This window comes from Tamandua tetradactyla, chromosome 5 (assembly GCF_023851605.1).
Source record: "Tamandua tetradactyla isolate mTamTet1 chromosome 5, mTamTet1.pri, whole genome shotgun sequence".
Classification (NCBI taxonomy): domain Eukaryota; kingdom Metazoa; phylum Chordata; class Mammalia; order Pilosa; family Myrmecophagidae; genus Tamandua; species Tamandua tetradactyla.
In genome coordinates this window covers 179,117,728-179,137,608 of record NC_135331.1, presented here as the reverse complement: position 1 = coordinate 179,137,608, position 19,881 = coordinate 179,117,728, and the positions used below count along the sequence as shown (strand labels likewise).

The 19,881-nt window shown below is 39.1% G+C and overlaps 1 protein-coding gene across 3 annotated transcripts in view; it reads right to left on the bottom strand.

Moving 5' to 3' along the window:
* SLC35F1 (solute carrier family 35 member F1) overlaps positions 1-19,881 on the bottom strand; it is a 430,621-nt gene that overhangs the window by 14,545 nt on the left and 396,195 nt on the right. For all 3 annotated transcript variants that reach the window (XM_077162752.1, XM_077162753.1, XM_077162754.1), the window contains exons 6-7: positions 19,336-19,388; positions 12,479-12,633 (exon numbers count right to left, since the gene is read on the bottom strand). In XM_077162752.1, coding sequence (XP_077018867.1) covers positions 12,479-12,633; positions 19,336-19,388 — 208 coding nt within the window. The remainder of the gene's footprint in view (positions 1-12,478; positions 12,634-19,335; positions 19,389-19,881) is intronic.

Here is a 19,881-nt window from a genome sequence, read left to right as displayed (position 1 = left end):
ATAGTGTCAGTCTATTGAAGGAGATGGACAAAAAAACAAGTTGAAGGAGTAATTTTACTACACTCTTGGAAAATGCTATGAAGAAGCAAATAGCTGACAGGGTAAGGTGAGAGAGTTTAGTGGAAACTACTTATATACTTAGGGAAGTCTTCTCCGAAGATGAGGCATTTATGTTGATACCTGAAAGATTAGGAGAAGCTGTGAGAGGAGCAGTCCAGGAAGACAGAGCAAACGCCCTGGAGAAGAAAGAGCTTGTGTGGCTAGTTCTAGGAACAGAAGCACAGCCACTGAAGCTGTCTAATACCTGGTAATTCCCAGTGCATTGGGCTTCACATAATTCCTTCTCTTAATAACTCGTGAGGAAGTCATTATTATTCTTTTCCCCTTTTCTAGAGGAGGACATTAGAGCACAGTGTGGCATAAAAGTGTCAGGAATGGAGCCATAGGTATAGACCATCGCATCAGGGACTTAGAGTCCAGTAGGGCATTTAAATTCTCAAAACATAATGGGAAAGCAGTATTAAGGAGTTTTCAGCAGGGGAGAGACATAATAAAATCTATGTTTTAAAAGGATCTCTCTAAATACTGAGGAGAGATTAACTGTAGTGAAGAATAGGCAGTGGCAGGAAGCCCAAGAGACTATGGTCTTGTACTAAGATGGTGGCAGCAGAAATGTGAGAAGAGAAGCCATTTTGGAGGAGGATCCATAGAATTTGCTGGTGGGACAGATATGGGGAGTGAAGAAGAGAGTGGTATTAAGAGTGAATCTCAATTTCTGAAGTTGACCATTCTGAGGACATTTTTTTTTCTTTTTTATTGACCTGTTATCATAGTATTTATTCCATTTTCATTTTTTTAATCAGTGGGAATTTACACTTATTAATCTCTACATTTCTAGTATAAGCTAACTGTGGAAAGTTCTAGGCATAATGGCTGATAACAGTCAATCTATAAAGTTCTCTCAATTCTCCATCAGTCTCCTTCCTTGTAATCTGAGAATTGTTCTAAGAGGGGAACAATATTCAGGAAAGTACAATTAATAATGATTCTAGTTAAACATGATAATCTAGGCAAGCAAAGCTACAGTCTACTTCTTTGGAAGTATTTTCATATATATCATCTCATTTCATTTAAAAAAATCATCCCCTCTGAGAGGTACCGAGAGGAACCGAGGCAACAGGAAGTGTGTGGAGGTTAAACTGTGCTTAGGACTCAGGTACCAAAGCGGCAGCTGACACAAGGCCCAGAGGTCTTGACCTTTGGCCCAGTCCTCTTACTGCCTGCTTACCTGCAACTACTAAGTATTTCTTTTTGTTTCTTCCATTCCCTACACTCAAGTTTCCAAGGATAATCTATATTTCTTCTGAATAGGGAAAGGACTCAAGTTTCATTCTAACATATCTTGGATCAATCTTAATGGATTATTGATGAACTTGGGAGCTGTTCTTTATCAATTCATAGAAATGAACAGTCGTGAAGAAATATTATCAGGGCTGGGGGTGGCATGAAAAATGAGCTTTCTTGCAACCATATTGGAATTCCATATTTTCTTCCCTCACATATACCTGATGGTGGCGGGAAAGAAAGAAAAATGAAATAAAGAGATGAGTAATTTATTTATAAAGAATATCATGGTATGATAGTTGTCAAGGAAAAAATCAGTTATACCTTTAAATATGATGGTTTTAAAAGTTCCTTTTTTTTTTCTGAATAAGCAGTTTGTACTGACATACACCTGCCACCTTCTTCTGAGTAATCTTCACTCATTTTTAAATTCCAGGATATCACTGAAGAATGCTGGCAATGGGCCCAGAATTTTTAGCTATTCCAGAATAAAATCTTACAATATCATTATTATTGCACTTTTACAGTAGAGTATAATATATAAAATCCATGGGACTATAAGAAATCTGACTGTGATATCCAAAACTGTCAGTTTCTTCTTCCCCTTTCAAATTAAATAATTTCTAATTATTACAATAATAAAATTATCTGATGTCTTAAGACTTGAAAACAAAATGAACTTTGCACTATGTTATTATTATACAAACACATTTTCCCTTCAAAACCTAGAGGTTCCCCTAAGTCTGGTATCCACGAATCAATACATGTATAACCATCACTATGTCTCTATGTGTAAGTTTCTGAGGGAGACGGGAATGGTGAGAACGCACCACGCTGTAAAGAGACGTCTAACTTGGAAAGCACTATGTATATATAGTAGTTGCTTTTCTCTGGATACATGTGATTCTGGGAAAAGTTAATGTGATAATAATGCGGTATTATCTGATATCATTGTTTCTTGTGGAGCACACTATCTGTATTAAATCAGTTTCAAAGGCTCTCCCTGTCTCCAGATGACTATGCTTTCCAAAAAGTTCTTTGTAAGTTATGGTTTAATATCTCTTTCCTCTTGCATCTTAGCTCAGACCTACTGGTTTTCATTGACACAACACTCATTCCTATAGGCAAAATGAGAACAATAAACCGATAAGTTTGTTGTATATTGAAATATTAATGCTCTTGACTCAAACAAACAAACGAACAAACAAAAACTACGGTAAACATGTTGACCACAATTAGAATGTAAGCAAGTTGAGAAAAATCCCCAAATACTGTAAACATATTCACCACACATAGAATGCAAACAAATTGAACCAGATAAACACTTCTTACAAAAATCTAGTGTATATACCACTTCAGTGAGTGTTAAGTTGAGGCAGATTGGTGTTTGGCCACTGGATATGAAATTGGTGGCCAAAATTTGCACTGAAGTTATTGTTGCTAGAATTTGAGGTGGCACAGAATCGTTTACAATATAATTAATTTTAATAAAAGTGCATTCAGAAATATATTCAAATGAGAATGAAACTCTGTATATGACTGCAAATGAGTGCTTGGCATTCTAATGAGTGCATAGTTTTAGCTATGTAAAAAAATGATGGAAGAAGAAACAAAGAAATACCTTAATTTTTTGTTTATGTGTGTTCATTACAACTGAGAATAAACCATTATTACCTTCTAATCAGTGTCTGGTTGCTATATTTATCAACACAGAGATTTGTGTTCAGATTTCCTTTTTATTTGAGGGGTTTGCTAGCTTTATTGTCAAAATGAAAATAATTTCATGGCTTAACAATAATAAAAATATTAAATCTTCATATAGCATTTAAGCAAGATATAATGTGAGCAATGCTTAAAAGTGTGAAGAACTTGCAATATGAGCACTCAAAATTCTATCATCCTTAATAAAGGCATCATTTATGGAGTATTCAGTGTGTTAGATGCTGTAGTCAATGATATATTTGTACTATTTCATCTACTCCTCACAATTAATCCTTTGAAATGGATACTTTCATGACCCCCATTTTGCCCATGAGGCAACTAAGCAAGAGAGGTTAAGCAGCATTTGCTCAAGGCTGCATTTCTGGTGGGGAGCAGGGATTCTTAACCAGGAGCCCCTCTAAAGAATTCAGGGGGTCTGTGAATCTGGATGAAAAACCTGGATCTTTATTCCCATTGACCTCTAGCTAACATTAAGCATTTCTTTGATTATAAATATAAGCAATGAGCTGCAGGAGTATTGGCGATACCTCAGACTTTTCACCAATAAGAATCACATATATTTTCATGCCGCATTACAATTGCTGAAGATAGCTGCAAATATTGTTTACACTCATCACTGCTTTGAAATGACAGCAGTTATTACATCCGATTCTAGTTTTTGTGATCCCATGTATTACAACACATTTAAAAATATTTTATAACTTAAGTTTCATGTAATTGACCTATATAGTTTATTTTACACATAAAACATTGTGAAAAAGAATCTCTAGGCTGCCCAGACTGCCAAAGGGATCCATGGCACAAAAAAGTTAGGGGCCCCCAGTAGGGTGTGGAACTGGAATCCACACCCATGCCTTTAACTCTGGAATGCTGTCTCAGGCTCACAACCAGTCTGCCACTCTGCCTGTCCTTGGACTGTGTCTACATTCAGTGAACCTCCTTTCAGATACCTGTCTATGGACACACACATGCTTGTTTGCTTCTGTATGCATGTGAATATGTCAATAAAGGTATTTCTGAATAATGATGCCAGAAGGAATTATGACCATAGTTTTTCAGCATTTAATGCAATGAACTCCAGAGTCAAAATCAGCCAAAATTTTGGGTAGCACCCAAACAAGCAAAGGGGCAAAATCTTATGCATAAACTCTGGAAAGTGGCAGCCAAGAAAAAGTCCAGAAGATTGCAGCATGATTCAGCATTGTTGCTAAACCAGCACTATCTACCAGATATTCAGGGAAAGGAATCAGAATTATTAGATTCTGGAGTCTCCAACAGCTACTCATTCAATTTGGGGAGAATTGATTGAAGCGATGATTTGGTAAACACAGGGAAAAGCCGAGGAAACACTCTCAGGCAGAGAAACCTTTACTTTCTCAGACTCTTGGGGATGCAGGGGGTATTGAGACTTGCCATTATCTGGGACTCTGTGATGAACTGGGGGAACCGTTCAAGGTTGTACCCCTGGTACTGGGATAGGCCATAGTCAAAAGTGGTATTTAAGTAAGAAGATATCAAAGACAGTCTCAAACAAAAAGAACCAGGGGTGATAACACTTATAGGCTGTTTTGGGAAAAAAACCAACAACAAAATTACTTATGATAAAATCCAATCACTCAAAAGTCAAAAACAGGACCAGTGCTGTGTTTAATTATTTTTAAAAACAACAGAAGTCTATAAAGCTCTGAGAAAAAGAAAATGTAATCCAGGAAAGTTATCCTTTTAATACAGAGACAAGAAATGTTTTCAAGGAAGCAAAGACTTAGGAAATACATCTCCTATTAACACTTCTTGACAGAGCCACTGCCAATCCAATAGCACTTTCGTTGTGAAGGTAAAAAGTCTCCCTTTCTTCAAGAAATTTGACGATCATCTGCTGGAAAGTATCCCCTATAAATGGGCAAACTGCACTGTGCACAACCTCTACAATTAAACATGGCAGCCCTACTGCCTGACTATGCTAGTAGGAAATGAAGTCCAGCCTGTTAAGGGACAAATCAAACTAAGGACTTTAGAAACGAAGCATCTGCATTTCAGAGACTGAATGTAGTAAGCATGGAGATATGGTACAAAACTATGATGATAATATTTATAGAGTTAACTATTGAAAGGACTGATAATATTTATAGAGTTAACTATTGAAAGGACTGATAAAAATAACACAACAAAATTCAGGAAATGTGGGACAGGGAGAGGGATGCATAAAATATTAATCATCTTTCATAAAAGGGAGTAAATAAAAACTCTCAAAAATGGAAATATATTAGTTGAAAAAAGTCTCCCATCCATGGTGCCTTCTGGAGTTGTCTGGAATGGTGATGCTTCTTCAGCCTTTCGTGTTTGAGTCAATCTTTCTTCTTTACCTTAGTAAATGGATGCCCTCATTTCTGTGAGCTTGGCTCATTAATATTATGATCCTTGGGAGATGGATCTGCACAGGCCTACTGACAAAATTAGGTACCTAAGTGTGCATGTGGGCCTGAATATGGCTCTTGGTGATAAACACATCTCATGCATTTTCCTGGGAGACAACTAGCTTGTTTTTCCTGGATATTCCCCAATCTGACCTCTAGTTTTTCCATCTATCCCATTCCATTTTTTTCTTACAGTTTGCCTTGTTGTGAATTCAAATTCTCTGTTGTGATATGGAGCTGCGACATGAAGAGTTTCATATAGAAGAAATGTTGGCTTCTGGCTTTAATTCTGGGCCTAATTCACAATTTATCTCCAACTTCTCTAATCCTTGCAATATTTCTAGTAAAAGTGTGGCAGAGACTGGTTATTTGTTCTTAGGTCTATTTTCTTTTCTTCCTGCGTGTACTTCCTGAGTACGTTTCCCGGCCTCCTTTGCAATGAGGTGTGGCCATGTGGTCGAGTTCTATCCACTGGAACGGGGAAGGGTCAGGTACGCCATCCTGAACTTGGCCACCCCAGCTTCCCTGCCAGCCCTGGCCTGATATGGAGAAGTCTGTGAAGACACCAAGATCCAAGCCCAGGAGTCAGCAAACTTTGTCGTAAAGGGCCAGATGGTAAATATTTTAGTTTGTGGGTTGTACAGTCTCTGTCATAACTGTTCAATAATACTGCCACGAAGCACGAAAGTAGCTGTGGTAGCTATATTCAGTTGTAAAAATTTGGCCAGGTGAAGGCACCTAGTTTTGTTGCTGTGGACAGGAGCCAGTGGTACCTGAACCTCATCTGTTGCTGATTACATCTGCAGTCGGCTAGGAGGCGTGCCTGCTGCAGTGAGTGACGTTTGACTTAATTGGCTGGTTCTCAAATGAGAGAGCACAACGTAGCACAGCCCAAACAGCTCAGCATACCTCAGCTCAGTACTCGCAGCTCAGCCCAGGCCTTTGGAGATACAGAAAGAAATAACCCCAGGGAAAGTTGTTGGAACCTAGAGGCCTGGAGAGGCCAGCAGAGACCATCCTGTGCCTTCCCTCATAAAAGAAAACCTCAGTGGAAAGTTAGTTGCCTTTCCTCTGAAGAACTAACAAAATAAATCCCCTTTTATTAAAAGCCAATCCATCTCTGGTATGTTGCATTCCAGCAGCTAGCAAACTAGAACAGTAGCCGTGGATAATATGTAAGCAAATAAGCACGGCTGTGTTCCAATAAATCTTTATTTACAATAACAGGCAACCAACTCACCGGTCATAGTTTGCTGACCCCCACCCAAGAGGATGGGAGATCCACCAGCTGGAAGGAGCCGGGCTTCCCGAGTGTCCGCCTGGGAAGGGCCCCGCCCCCCATCTCTGGAAGTTGGCGACCCTTACCCTGAGGAGTTCAACAAGATGGACACATGGAGAAAGGCTGTGCTGAGTTACTGTGAAGGGGAAAGCTGAGTTCAAACACCCAGGGCTCCATTATGTGAAAATGCTTTGGGGCTTCAGAGATGCCAGTTTCCCCAATTCTCTACTTCATCAGTAATAGTTTTAAAAATATGAAGAGGACCATAAAGGCCAAGTATTAATTTAAAAATCTCTCATTTGTAATTACATTTGGTACTAAGAGCTTAAAACATATGGCCTTTTAAGATGCCATTCTTAAAATATAAGAGGCTACCTATGAGCATATGTTTATGAGTAAGACGTGCTATACAGCTCTTTTGCTCATGGGCTGCCACCGGTTGAGGCTGCCTGCCCTGGCTCTAAAATGCAGCTACGTTACTGAGATTATTTACTGCCACAGAGATCAACAGGGTTGCTTGGCTCAAGATTCCGATTCATGTCTCATGAAAGATTCCACCCATAATGCAACCTCTGCAGACTCCCCGGCATTGGACCAAGATGGTGAGGATGCCTGAAAGTGCCGTTATAGCCAGATTTCCATGGTTTTGGGATCTCATCATTTATATTATCCTGCCTGGTGATTTCTGATGATCCCGTCATTTTAATTTATAAATAGAGAGTGAGGCACCTGCAACATGATAAATATTTGTTGGACAAATATTTACTTTACATTTAGTGCATAAAAATAAATTACTAAATTAATCCCACGTCCAGAGTTATTAAATGTTTCCTGCCAAAGCTCTCACAACAAAAAAGCCAGTTAAGAGAGAACAGTGCCCGAGGGTGAAGGGAAGGGTCAGGGCAGATCATGGGACTCTGCTCGACCTCATGGGATGTAAACGGGATTTCTAGCACAGGCAACTGAGAATATAAGAAAGTTTTCTGTCTGTTTTATAAAAATAATTCACAGCAACTAGAGAACGGGTTTCTGGTATAAAGATGAGACTGAAGCATGCGAATGTTTTCTAAAGAAAACTTTCAGATGACATTCTAAAAGTTTCACATGAATCATGGCACCTAGAGCACTTGGAGTAGCTTTCCTGGACAAATGATTTTGAAATCGCACTTTTCTTAGCTGTGAATATTTGGATAATAAAAACATGTTCCTGATGTAAGAATATAAGCTTGATGAAGCCCTTACCTTCCTAAAATACTACTCTTCAAGTAGGGCCACCCTGGTTTCCAGGCTGCTCAGGGTGCGAAACCATAAAAGCTAATGGGCCAAGTGAAGAGTTTGATGAGGACTTGGAAGAAACTTAATTATGTTCATCTTTCTCTATCAATTTCTAGTTTATTTTGATAAAAGCTACAAAACACTGTCTTCTTATGAAATTACTCTCGACCTTAGCAATTATAGCAATTCTGTAGCAATTACCTTGGAGAAGGTAATGGCAAAATGTGTGCAGTAAGTCTTCTTTTTAAAATGTAGGTTGAAAAGTAATGTCCTGCATATTCAATATTGGCTGTTATTTTCCTGAAGAATCTTCAGTACAGGATGGCCTATAGTGAAAAAATTTATGTATATTTTATTTTATAAACTCTTGACCATTTTGTATTTCTGGTTATTACCTAACAATTCTATTGTAAGCAATAAAAAAAGTCAAGGAATTCAGCTGAAAATGATTGATACGATATTTTCAAAATCTTTAGGCATGAGATCCCACTTTTGCCTTTTCAAATAAGGAGTAAGTTAGAAAGAACTCACACAAAATTTTTAAGAGTTATACATACTTGTAAATCTTACAACAGGATTAATAGTAAGAAAAAATGGTATAAAATAGAGATTACTAATCCTGAACCGTATGTTTAATCAAAGAACTGCTTTATTGCTAGTCATCATTTATGAGAAAAAAAAAAGACACCCACTGCATTTTCCTGCTGGTCAAAAAATTGTATAATTCACTTTTAGTATGCAGAGTAAAAACAAACAAACAAACACCACAAATTTATATATGCCCTTAGAATATGAGCGGTAAAAAAACATATTAGCGTCTCCTCCAGAAGGAAGAAGCAATTAGGAAGAACTACTATTTACTGAGTTGTTGCTATTTGCATTATTGTTAATTCCTTCAATATCCGTAAGGTTGGACTCATTACCTTGCAGCTTGGAGAGAATAAATAACTGGCCTTAAATCCCAGCCCTTTTGACTCAAATCTCCATGCTGTTTCTGCCACACCATATTGCCTTAATTCATACTTCAAACAACAGATTCTGAAGTGGTCTTCCCACCCCAATTCATTCTCTCCCTACATGACTTAGTGCCTTCTTTATTAAGATCACATATAATGGGACCTCAGAGCTGCTGTAAAAATCAGTTGGGAGACTCACAAACAGAACACAATGTGTCTGCAGGGGTAGAAGGTGAACTCTCCTGAGCCAATGCTGTCTTCTTGCCCAGATGTAGCTTTTAAGCAGCACGTCCGCATGTTCCAGCTTGGAGCCAGCTCACTCTTCTTGTCTTGGCATAAATGTTAATAGCCGCCACCCCACCCCCTCCCCATGGTAGGCAGAATAATGGAGCCCAAAGATGTCCATGCCCTAATCCGCAGACCCTATGAATCTGCCACCTTCCATGGCAAAAAGGACTTTGCAGATATGACTAAGTTAAGATGGTGAGATTATCCAGATGGGCCAATGAAATCACAAGGATCCTTAGAAGAGGTAGGCAGGTATATCAGAGTCAGAGAGAGATGTGAAGAAGGAGGAAGGACCACCAGCCAAGGAATGCAGGTGGCCTTTCAAAGATGGCAAGAGCAAGGAAACCATTCTCCCCTCGGGCCCCCAGAAGCCAACGAGGCCCTGCTGATACCTGACTTTAGCCCAGAGGGATTTCTGATCTCCAGAACTGTAAAATAATACACTGTTTCAGCCACTAAGTTTGTGAAATTTTGTTATAGCAGAAATAGGAAACTAATGCCCTTTCAATTTCAAAAGTGTCCTTGTTTGGGCAATGTACATAAGGTTCTGTAGTTCATAACAGATCAAGCCTTGACCTTGAAAAGACAACATACCATCAAATTGTGTGTTTTACCATCAAAAGTCAACCTACCATCAAATACACATTGTGATGCCACTGATGTATCTGAAAAGCTTCCATATAAATCTCTCCCTGGGTTTGGTTTTGGGGGTCCCTGAGGTCCAGTGAAGCTCATTTCCTGTATATCCCAGGGACTGCTATAGATTTATTGCCCTAGATTCAATCATGTTCTTTGGTAACAAAGAACAGAAATATATAACCACCCCTCCTAAGTCTTGTAAAATTAGAATTTGTGAGAGCACATGCAATCTACAAAGTCTAATTTAGAATGAGGTCAGTTGCCTGCCAGAGATATGGGGTTCCACTGTCAGGCAGCCTGGCGGATAGCTCAGGAGGCAGAAACATTGAAGAAAGTGGACTGATGGTGGAAATAGGAATAGGTTTTTCTGAAGGTGAAAAGCATGGAAAAGCAAATAATCAATGTTGGACAGTATACCTTCATTTAGTCATTTAATTCTGCCTGGGAAAGCAATATCTGTGCAAAAACAGTCCTCCCTGTCAACGAGTGTATCTTTACCATCAGACAAAAAGGGTTTTTGAAGCAAAGACATTATGATGAAATGAGAAAATAGACCATAACTGCAGATTGTAGTAAAACCAAACCAGGTCTCTAAGTCCAATTCCCAGCACTGAAGGTAAGGACTTCCATGTTATTTCCCTCTGATTCTTGTCCTTCCTCTGTTTGAACCATTCCATTGGCAGGAAACTTGATGCCCAGAGACAATCTGTTTCATTTTCAGATTTCATTTCAGATTAACTGCTAACAATGTTTCTTTACATTTTGTAATAATTTTATAACCTTCACTCTTTGGTCCTAGTTTTACCTGTTGTAGCCTTATAAAGTAAATCTGAACCTGTGCTTCTCAGCCCTGGCTGTACATTGAAATCACCTGGGAGCCTTTAAAAATTTGACGCTTAGGCTGTACCCTAGATCTCTTAATTCAAAATTGAGGCCAATGTGATCTAAGCATCAGGATTTTTCAAAATTCTACTGGTAATTCCAATGTGCGGCCAAAGATTGAGTTTAAATCTTCTACCACACAACACTCTTCATGTAGTGAAATACAGTCTCATTTGAGTTTAACTTTCTGTTCCTTGGCCTGTGACTTTCAACCAATCTCTGAGAACAAACAATGCAAGGCAATCAGCAGTCATTACTGGCAGCTCTGTAGATGAGTTGCATTAGAAAGCAACCAGTGAAGACTTGCCAGGAATGGCAGCGGTTGGATTTATTTCCTTCCTTTCATGCTTATTAGAGTATAACCAAATAGAGAAATTGGATTCTGTCAAAATTAAACACTTGTGCTTCAAGGACATTATCAAGAAAGTGAAAAACAACCCATAGAATGGGAGAAATATTTGCAAATTATGGATAAGGGTCTAGAATCCAAAAAATATATAAAGAACTCTTAAAACTCAACCACAAAATTTCAAATAACCCAATAAAAAAATAGGCAAAGGATCTGAGTAGACATTTCTCCAAAGAATATTTATGAAAGCCTAACCAGCTTCTTCTCTCATCTTCCCTCAAGCACACACATATATTCACCTTGACCATTTTTTTATTTTGCAAAATCCACCAAGATTTTTTAATTGCATACCAATTGCTTTCAAGTACATACTCTTTCCAGTTCAGCATTTCTCCAGGAAAGTCCCACCCCACCTTCACCTGGTTGAAGATGCCCATTTCCACACTGGTGTGCCATTAGTTGGCCACACACATGTGTTCCTAATGTTAATTGTGGTGCCACTGGTGAAGCTCTTGGCTAGAAGTGGCTAAGCAGTGTCTTTTGGACTGCTTCTTCTTTTGCTTGTCCCACTTAGTCTCATCTGCTTGGACATTTTATGCTTGTTCCACTGGGGTAGAAGTTCACCTTGACACTTACCCTACAGGCCTACTTAAGGAATGGCAGATGGGTTTTTCTCACATACCAATTCTAATTGATTGGTAATCAATGCAGTGAGTGCTATGTTAAGGAGAATAGTATTTGACCTTAGTGTACCATAACCAGTTGGGTGAGAACATGGGTAGAGGCTTGCATTCTCAGAGATGGCCATCTTTGGACTGGGAAGTTTCTTTCTTTCTTCTAGGTTGACATACTAACAGCTAATACCTCACAATATCTCTTTGCACTCCTTTACTCAAACCTAATGCATTAGGGTTTTCATTCATATTTGCTATAGAAATATCTGAAAAGCAGAAACTCTGTCTTGCCTCCAAAATAGAACATGTTCTGCTGCTGCCTTTGACAGAATCTCTTTTGTGGCTGTAGTCTGGAGAATGCTACACATTTTCCTAGCTTTAGACTGGTAACAGAATAGCATCTGGGCTTGGTTGAATGATGTCTAAAAATCTCTTCCCCATAATTCAAAAACCCTTTCCTTTATGGCAGACTCTAATCTTTCACTATCAAATATCTATACTTATTCATCTCTTGCACCAAAATGCTGCCTCAGTCTCATGGCTGAAATGTGAAACTCAATACATGGGCCCAGCAAAGCAGAGTTGCATTGTTCCTATCTCTATGCATTATTTCCTACCAAGTACTATCTTCACAAAGGAGCACTGACTCAACTTACCTTGTAGTGGAAGAGGAACAGTCCACAGAATAGGCTGTACAAATCTGCTGTGAGCAGAGAGAGGTTGACAGAAGTGGCACTGGTCTTCTTTATGACGATTGGCATGAAGCTGTACAGACCAAACATGCAAGCACTAAAGCCAACATAGAGCAGTCCTGCAGAGAGGAAAGAGAGGGTGACATAAGACCCTCCTCCAGGGTCCCTTTAGTATTTATGGTGTGTGAAAGGAGGAGAATAGAGTAAGTCATTTATCATTCACAAAAGGTAGTAATCACCAATGCTTATTATTGGGTAATACATAAGCTAAAACAAGATAAAAAGTGGAAATTTGTGTATGCAAGATGAATTTTCTGCTTCTCACTACATAGCTGATAGTCACTTCTGCTGGGAAGGAGTGCCTCTTAGTGGCTATGCTCTGAATAGTGAGTCAAGGCTTCTGAATTCTCCTCTCAATTATACCATAATTAACTTTTGTTATTCGTGCATTTTAAATGTTTTTCATCTCTTAGTTTCCTATCTGAGCAAAACAAAACTGCTTGGTATTACACAGGGCTCATGAGGATGAATAACTACATAGCTCTTAAAATTGAAGGGTTTACATGGAGAAGAGAGCTGGACTTGGAATTAGAATGTCTGAATTGGGATCCTCACTGTGTGACCTAGGAAAGAGCACTTCACAGCCCTCAGCATAAGAAGATTTGTCCATTTCTCCCTGATCCATAAATCCTGCTCCCCCTTCTCCCACCACCCACAGACCTACCCTTCTACCTCACAAAATGGGCTCTGCCATTTTATAAATAATAGTTAAGGAAATGCTTTGTAGAACATCAAAGAATTGTCATATTTTTCAAAAGAGAAAAGAAAAGGTAAAAAGAGAAACATACCTTTAAAGAGCTATATCGTCACCCTCCTGTTCTCTACAATTCTGTCTCTCTATATATACAGTTACACCCAGACACCCAACTAATTCCACGAGGACTCAATTTTGTAGGCTCTCAGGCAGGAGTTTCCAGCTAAATCTAGACTTTGTTCATCTTTCCCCAGATGTCCATACAGGGCACATGTAGAAAAAATAATGTTCATGTCTCTACCCAGAAAGAATAAGGCTGTGAATAGGCATACATAATACAATTCAGTGGATCTCTGGGCATTATAATATAATAAAAGTCACCTTTCCAAAGGAATCCTCTGTTAAATGTTTCTGGTGTAGGCCTTGAACACATTGCTTCATCTGAAGTCTGTGAATTTTGGAGGAATGGATGCATACTTGACATCCTTGCCCTCTGACTATGAAGACAAGTGGTTCCTCCAAAAACATATTTGGTTTGTCCATATGAAAAGTATTTAATGGAATAAATAATCATTCTAGTAAGTTTCTGATCCTGAGTTTAAGGAAAGCCACATCAACTCTATGAAAAAATGATTTTGAACATTAAATAATGAAACTCAGTACAACAGCCCCCTCTAGTGTAGTTGAATTGCCCTAATGGGAAAATGGAATAACCACTTTCCTAGCCCTAGTAATATAAAAGTCCTCACATGGATATTCCGTCATAGTAATATAGTCTTTTGATTCTCCATTATAATTTTTAAGACCCTATAAAAGGTCAATTTTCCTGTACATAGATTTCATGCTACTTATAATTCATTTTCCTTACAACCAAGTGACTAAAATTGCAATACTAAAGTAACATGATTGATACATGAAAAGGCATAAACATCAATTTAGTATTCCTTAAAGGAAGCTAGGAATGATAGAATAGGGACAAGATCTATCCTTAAATCAATCCAGTAAAAATAATCAAATAATCCAGAGCATAGTACTGGTACCAAAGCCTTTTATATGAAGGCATCACTGAGAGGCAGTATACCATGAATGAGCTTAAAAAATTCCAGAATCCTACTCTCCCATCTCCTTACCTAGTACACTCACTGCAGGTGCTAACATCTTATATTCATTCATTTATTCAAACATTTATTCATTGAATACTGAATTGGCTGCAAGTACCCTGCTATTGAACAGGCTAGAAATACAATGGACAACTGGATAGAAAAGAAGTTTAGAGTTCAATAACGGCAGACTGATATTACAGCTATCAAGGAAGAAAAGGGTTTCCTTAATAGAGAATGACTCGGGTGGCTAGGGAAGACTTTTGCCAGCGGTGACATTTATCTCAAATACTGAAGAACTAAGAAGAGATTTCCATGGAGGAGAAAGGGGAAGAATATTTTAGGCAAAGGAAACTGTAAATGAAAAGACCCTGAGAAGGGACAGGGCCTGGTGAGTTTCAGGAGATACCACCGAGTGAGCAGTGACAAGAGATGAGGTTGGAAAATTAGGAGGGGATAGTTATGTAGGTCTTGAGGATCTTGGAAAGAAAATGTGCATTTTATTCCAGGTACAGCAAGGAAGACATTGAGGGTTTGAAGCAGGCGACTAACATAATCTGATCTACATTTTGAAAGATGACTCTGGCTATTCTGTGGAGAAGGGATTGAAAGGAGCCCAGTTGAGTGATAGGCCACGAAAGGATGCTAGTGGCTTTGCTGGGAAGGGCCGTGGTGAAGACTCAACAAATCTTGGTGATGGCTGGATGCAGGTAGTGGGGAAAGACGTCAAGGATACCCACAGTTTTGGCTGATTTAGAAACTAGGTGAATTGAGGCAACATTTTCTGAGATGGAGAGGACTGAGGCAGGACCAGATTTTCAGGGACAATAAAAAGCTCCATTTTGAATACATCAAGTTTTAGATCCTATGTGTCATTCAAGAGGGTACTGCCAGTGGGGAGCTGGATATACAATTTGGGGGCCTCAGATAAGAGGTATGACTTTACAAGTACAATTGGTACAAGGACAAGCACAAGCAGAGTAAGAAAATAGATTCACAGCAGGCTTCCAACTCTACTAATCAGATTACTTCAGGATGCTTCAAGTTTGAACATCTTAAAAGTGTTTTTAAAATTCCAAGAATTAAAATTGGGCATCAGGTGGGGTATGGGAAATACATACACTATCACTTTGCTAGGACAACCAGTGTTTTTGTGTGCTAATAGCTTGTGAGCAAAGCACAATTAGCCAAATGGACATGATTAAATTGGGAGCAGGAATGCAGTTTTGCTGCAGTTTGCTAATTTGCTGTCCTTGGATGAACATTAGGTGGTTAACGAACTTTACCAAAGCATATGAAAGCCCAACTTGCTGACCACATAGGATTTTTTTTTTGGCATGGGCAGGCTCCAGGAATCGAACCCGTGTCTTCAGCATGGCAGGCGAGAATTCTGCCATTGAGGCACCATTGCATCGCCCCACATTGGGTTTTTAAACAATTGATTGACATGATCCAAAAAGTGACCTGACTTATTTTTTGACTGACAACTACATGATGGTTGCAATAACTATGTACACAGAGTATATATATATAACCATTTCTTATTTGAAAGCTATCACTAAAAATAGAATTTGTTCATTCTCATCCTCATTCAGTAAAGAGATTTAAGCTGAAGATATTGAAAATAATATCAACTAATATTGTTTGAAGGTTTACTATATGTCAGGCACTTTGTATACAAATCAAATTAACTGAATATATACTGAACATATACAGTTGAATACAAACTGAATGTATACATTAATTAATGTTTATGACAATATAATGATATTGCTATTATTCCTTTTATAAGGTACAAAAATAAGCTTATAGAATGTTTCAGTCAGGAAATAGAGTCTGTCCCAGATCCATTTGTGCTGGTTTGAAAAGATGTATGTCCCCTAGAAAAGCCATGTTTTAATCAAAATCCCATTTCGTAAAGGCAGAATAATCCCTATTCAATACTGTATGTTTGAAACTGTAATTAGATCATCTCCCCGGAGATGTGATTTGATCAAGAGTGGCTGTTAAACTGGATTAGGTAGAGGCATGTCTCCACCCATTTGGGTGGGTCCTGATAAGTTTCTGGAGTTCTATAAAAAAGGAAACATTTTGGAGAATGAGAAATTCAGAAAGAGCAGACAATGCTGTAGCACCATGAAGCAGAGAGTCCATGAGACAGTGACCTTTAGAGATGAAGAAGGAAAATGCCTCCCAGGAAGCTTCATGAAGCCAGAAGCCAGGAGAGAAAGCTGGCAGATGATGCCACGTTCACTATATGCCCTTCCAGCTGAGAGAGAAGTCCTGACTATGTTCGCCATGCGCCTTTTCACTTAAGAGAGAAACCCTGAGAACTTCATCAGCCTTCTTGAACCAAGGTATCTTTCCCTGGATGCCTTCAATTGGACATTTCTATAGACTTGCTTTAATTGGGACATTTTCTCAGCCTTAGAACTGTAAACTAGCAACTTATTATATTCCCCTTTTTAAAAGCCATTCTGTTTCTGGTACATTGCATTCCGGCAGCTAGCAAACTAGAATACTAATAGAGGCAACTTAATAAGGGGTACAGGAACAAAGGTAAATGTTTGAATAGGTGAATGGGAAAACAGGGATGGTGAAGCATTCCAGAAATTAGCAATAGCAGTAAGTTACTCCCTCCCCTGGAGCTACAGAGATACAGGACATCTTGCTTTTAATTACTCTGTATTGTGCTATTGGCCAATGTTATAGGAAAATAACAATCTGTTAAAAAAAAAAAGAGTCTTCCAAGTTCAGAAAATATAATACACACTTCTTATCCAATTTACTCTTTTAGAAAAAAACTATTTTACTTTGATAAAGTGGCACCTATACGAGTTAACTAAAAGATTGTGTAAGGCAAATTACTGATTTGGAGAGAGATGAGGGAAAGAAATTCACTAACAATCATGGGAAATGAAGACAGTCTTGGACTCTGGTCTAAATAAAACATGTGAGCTCAGCCCTTCTGGACAACTTCTTGGAGAACAGAGATGCTTTGAAGGGATGCTGACCCTTGCCCAATGTCTCCCTGCCTCTTTGGTCCATTAGCTGCGGTGGACTTAGTTTTCCAAAAAGGAGGTGCAAAGTCAAGCCCGAAGCATCCTGTATGGCCTCCACTACTTCCCTTTTGCCTACAGATTGTGAGATGAGAGGAGGTATGTAGGGACTCATCTTCTTTCCTTGTCATTCATTCATTCACTTATTTAATAGACATTCAATCACTGGGTGATGTATGCCTAGAATTGAACTAAACATTAGCACCTTGTAGTGGGTCAGGATGAGGCAATGAGAGCAAAAGTGGACCTAGTATATAGAAAAACCCCTCAAACTCAGCCCTATAAATGCTTCAGAAAGAAAAGGATGAATATTTTATCCCCCTTCTAGGATATTTTGGCCTCATTTCCCATCAGAAATTAAATGGATGGCTCTGTAATATGCTCCTTTTACACCACCCTTCATCATCTTGTACCACAGTGGAGTGACATTTTAATGGCAATACGAGAGCTCAGAATAAAACTGCCTTTTGAAGATGCATTTAGCTAACACGGAATTATAATAGAACCTTGGTGGATGGGCACATGACATCCACCTAATTAGAGGACAAATACTTTTTGATCATTGCTATTACTATCAATATCCAATTAATTTATACTCATGGACCACTTGATGTGAAGTGTCACCAAGCACGGGTAACATTTCATTCCCTGGCTCTGAGAAGCACAAAGGCAAATGCCTCTGAAACCTGCAGCTGATTTCTTTTCCAGCTGCCATCCCCTGCCTCCCCACCTCTCCCCATCCCCTCCTCGCTATTGATTTTCATTTAATTATAACACTCTGCAGCAAAAGTTGAGAGAAATGAAATGGCAGGACTGTGCGACAGATACAAGGGTTGGTCAGCCCTTGAAGTCACCAGAGATAAGCCCCAGGGAAAGCCAACATAATTCTGAAGCTCAGAGTGAGCCTTCAGAGGGAATTACGTTGGCAGCAAGTTGGCCTTGGATGGCTCGGGGCTGGGGTTAGGTACAGTGGAGCAGGGGGTTTATGTCATTGTGGTCCTGGCTCGAGAATTTGACTAAATCTGCCAGTTACTTCTAAGCTCGTGTAGCTGGAGATGGCATAAACAGCCAGCTTCAGTGTCGGGGGACATCAATATTTTCCTCCCCTTTTGCATTCATTCTGTGCATATTTTCCAAGCACCCCCATAAGCCAAGCTCTGTGCTCAGTGCTGGGACTCATGCATCTTGGTAGCGACACTGAGGGGATATCTTATGGGCTGATGGTATAAAATTTCAGTCCCTTCTAGGGCATGCTGTGTGAGTATTAAAGTATCACTTCGGATGGTAAAGGTTTGCTCTAATTATTTTTTTAGAGGAAATGTTATTTTAGAAACAGGAGGAATCTGAGGTGCCATGGATGACTATTAACTAGCTCCCACCATGAATAATATTTTTCACCAAATTCTTTGGACATCAATTAATCATTTATTATGTATAAAGTGCCCCCATCTGAAAAGGTTTTTATGATCTCAGACTGCCCATGACATTGTTTTCTTTTATACCTTTTTTAAGTTCAGTTTTTCCCTGCACTAAAGCATGTCTTTTTAATGATCGTATCAGTTCGGTGTTTATTGGCTACAGCAAATTGCTGTCTTTTATACCCACTGCTGGCTTGGGGCACTTTTTCTTGCTAGATAGTCTTGAACCTAATAACACACTTCTGTGTCTGCTGTAATGGCATCTTGTCGATGATAATGGGCAGAAGCTCAATTAGGAAACATTATGAATCATACAGTTCAGTCTCTTACAGTGTGCAGGAATTCCTAATATGACAGGAGCTCTCATTTTCTTTTGTCCCCTGCCATTTTAAATCCCTTCATTACTTGCGCTCCACTCCCACAGGCAGAACTCTTCTTCACTGTTCTCAGGTTTGTGAAAGATGGCATCTTAGATCAGCAAATCTCTTACCTATTTGCCAATCCCAGGGCACCTTTAACAACTCCTTGTGTTCCATGATAGCTCTGCAAATTCAAAGAAAGTCGACCTGGTGAGCAAGATTATTATGTGCCTGACATCTTTTCCTTTAACTGAACAGATTTTTACAAATAATGAAGTAACCTGTTGAAGTTTCGAAAGTAACTTTGGGCCAGGTAGAGGCAAGTCTAATTAGGCAGCCTGAGGTTCATCCCTGAAGGACCTAATGAGGTGTGCCCGGCAATGGTGAGAGTGCCAGCGGGCAGGGCAGAGCTCAGACCTTTCATTGTCTTTCTCATACCTTTGTTTCTTCTGGCATACATGCCCTCTAAAGAGTAAGCCATCGAATGTACACTTTTAGATGGATTCTATGATATGTGAATGCATCTCAATAAAACTGCTCTTTAGAAAGGTAAATGGCAAGTTTCCTGAAATTCCTGTGCTTGGAGGTTTAATCAATTTTCTGATAGAGCACTTTCGAGAGCACTGGTTCTCAAAGTTTAATGTACAAGAAACATGCAGCTTCCTGGGCCCCAGCCC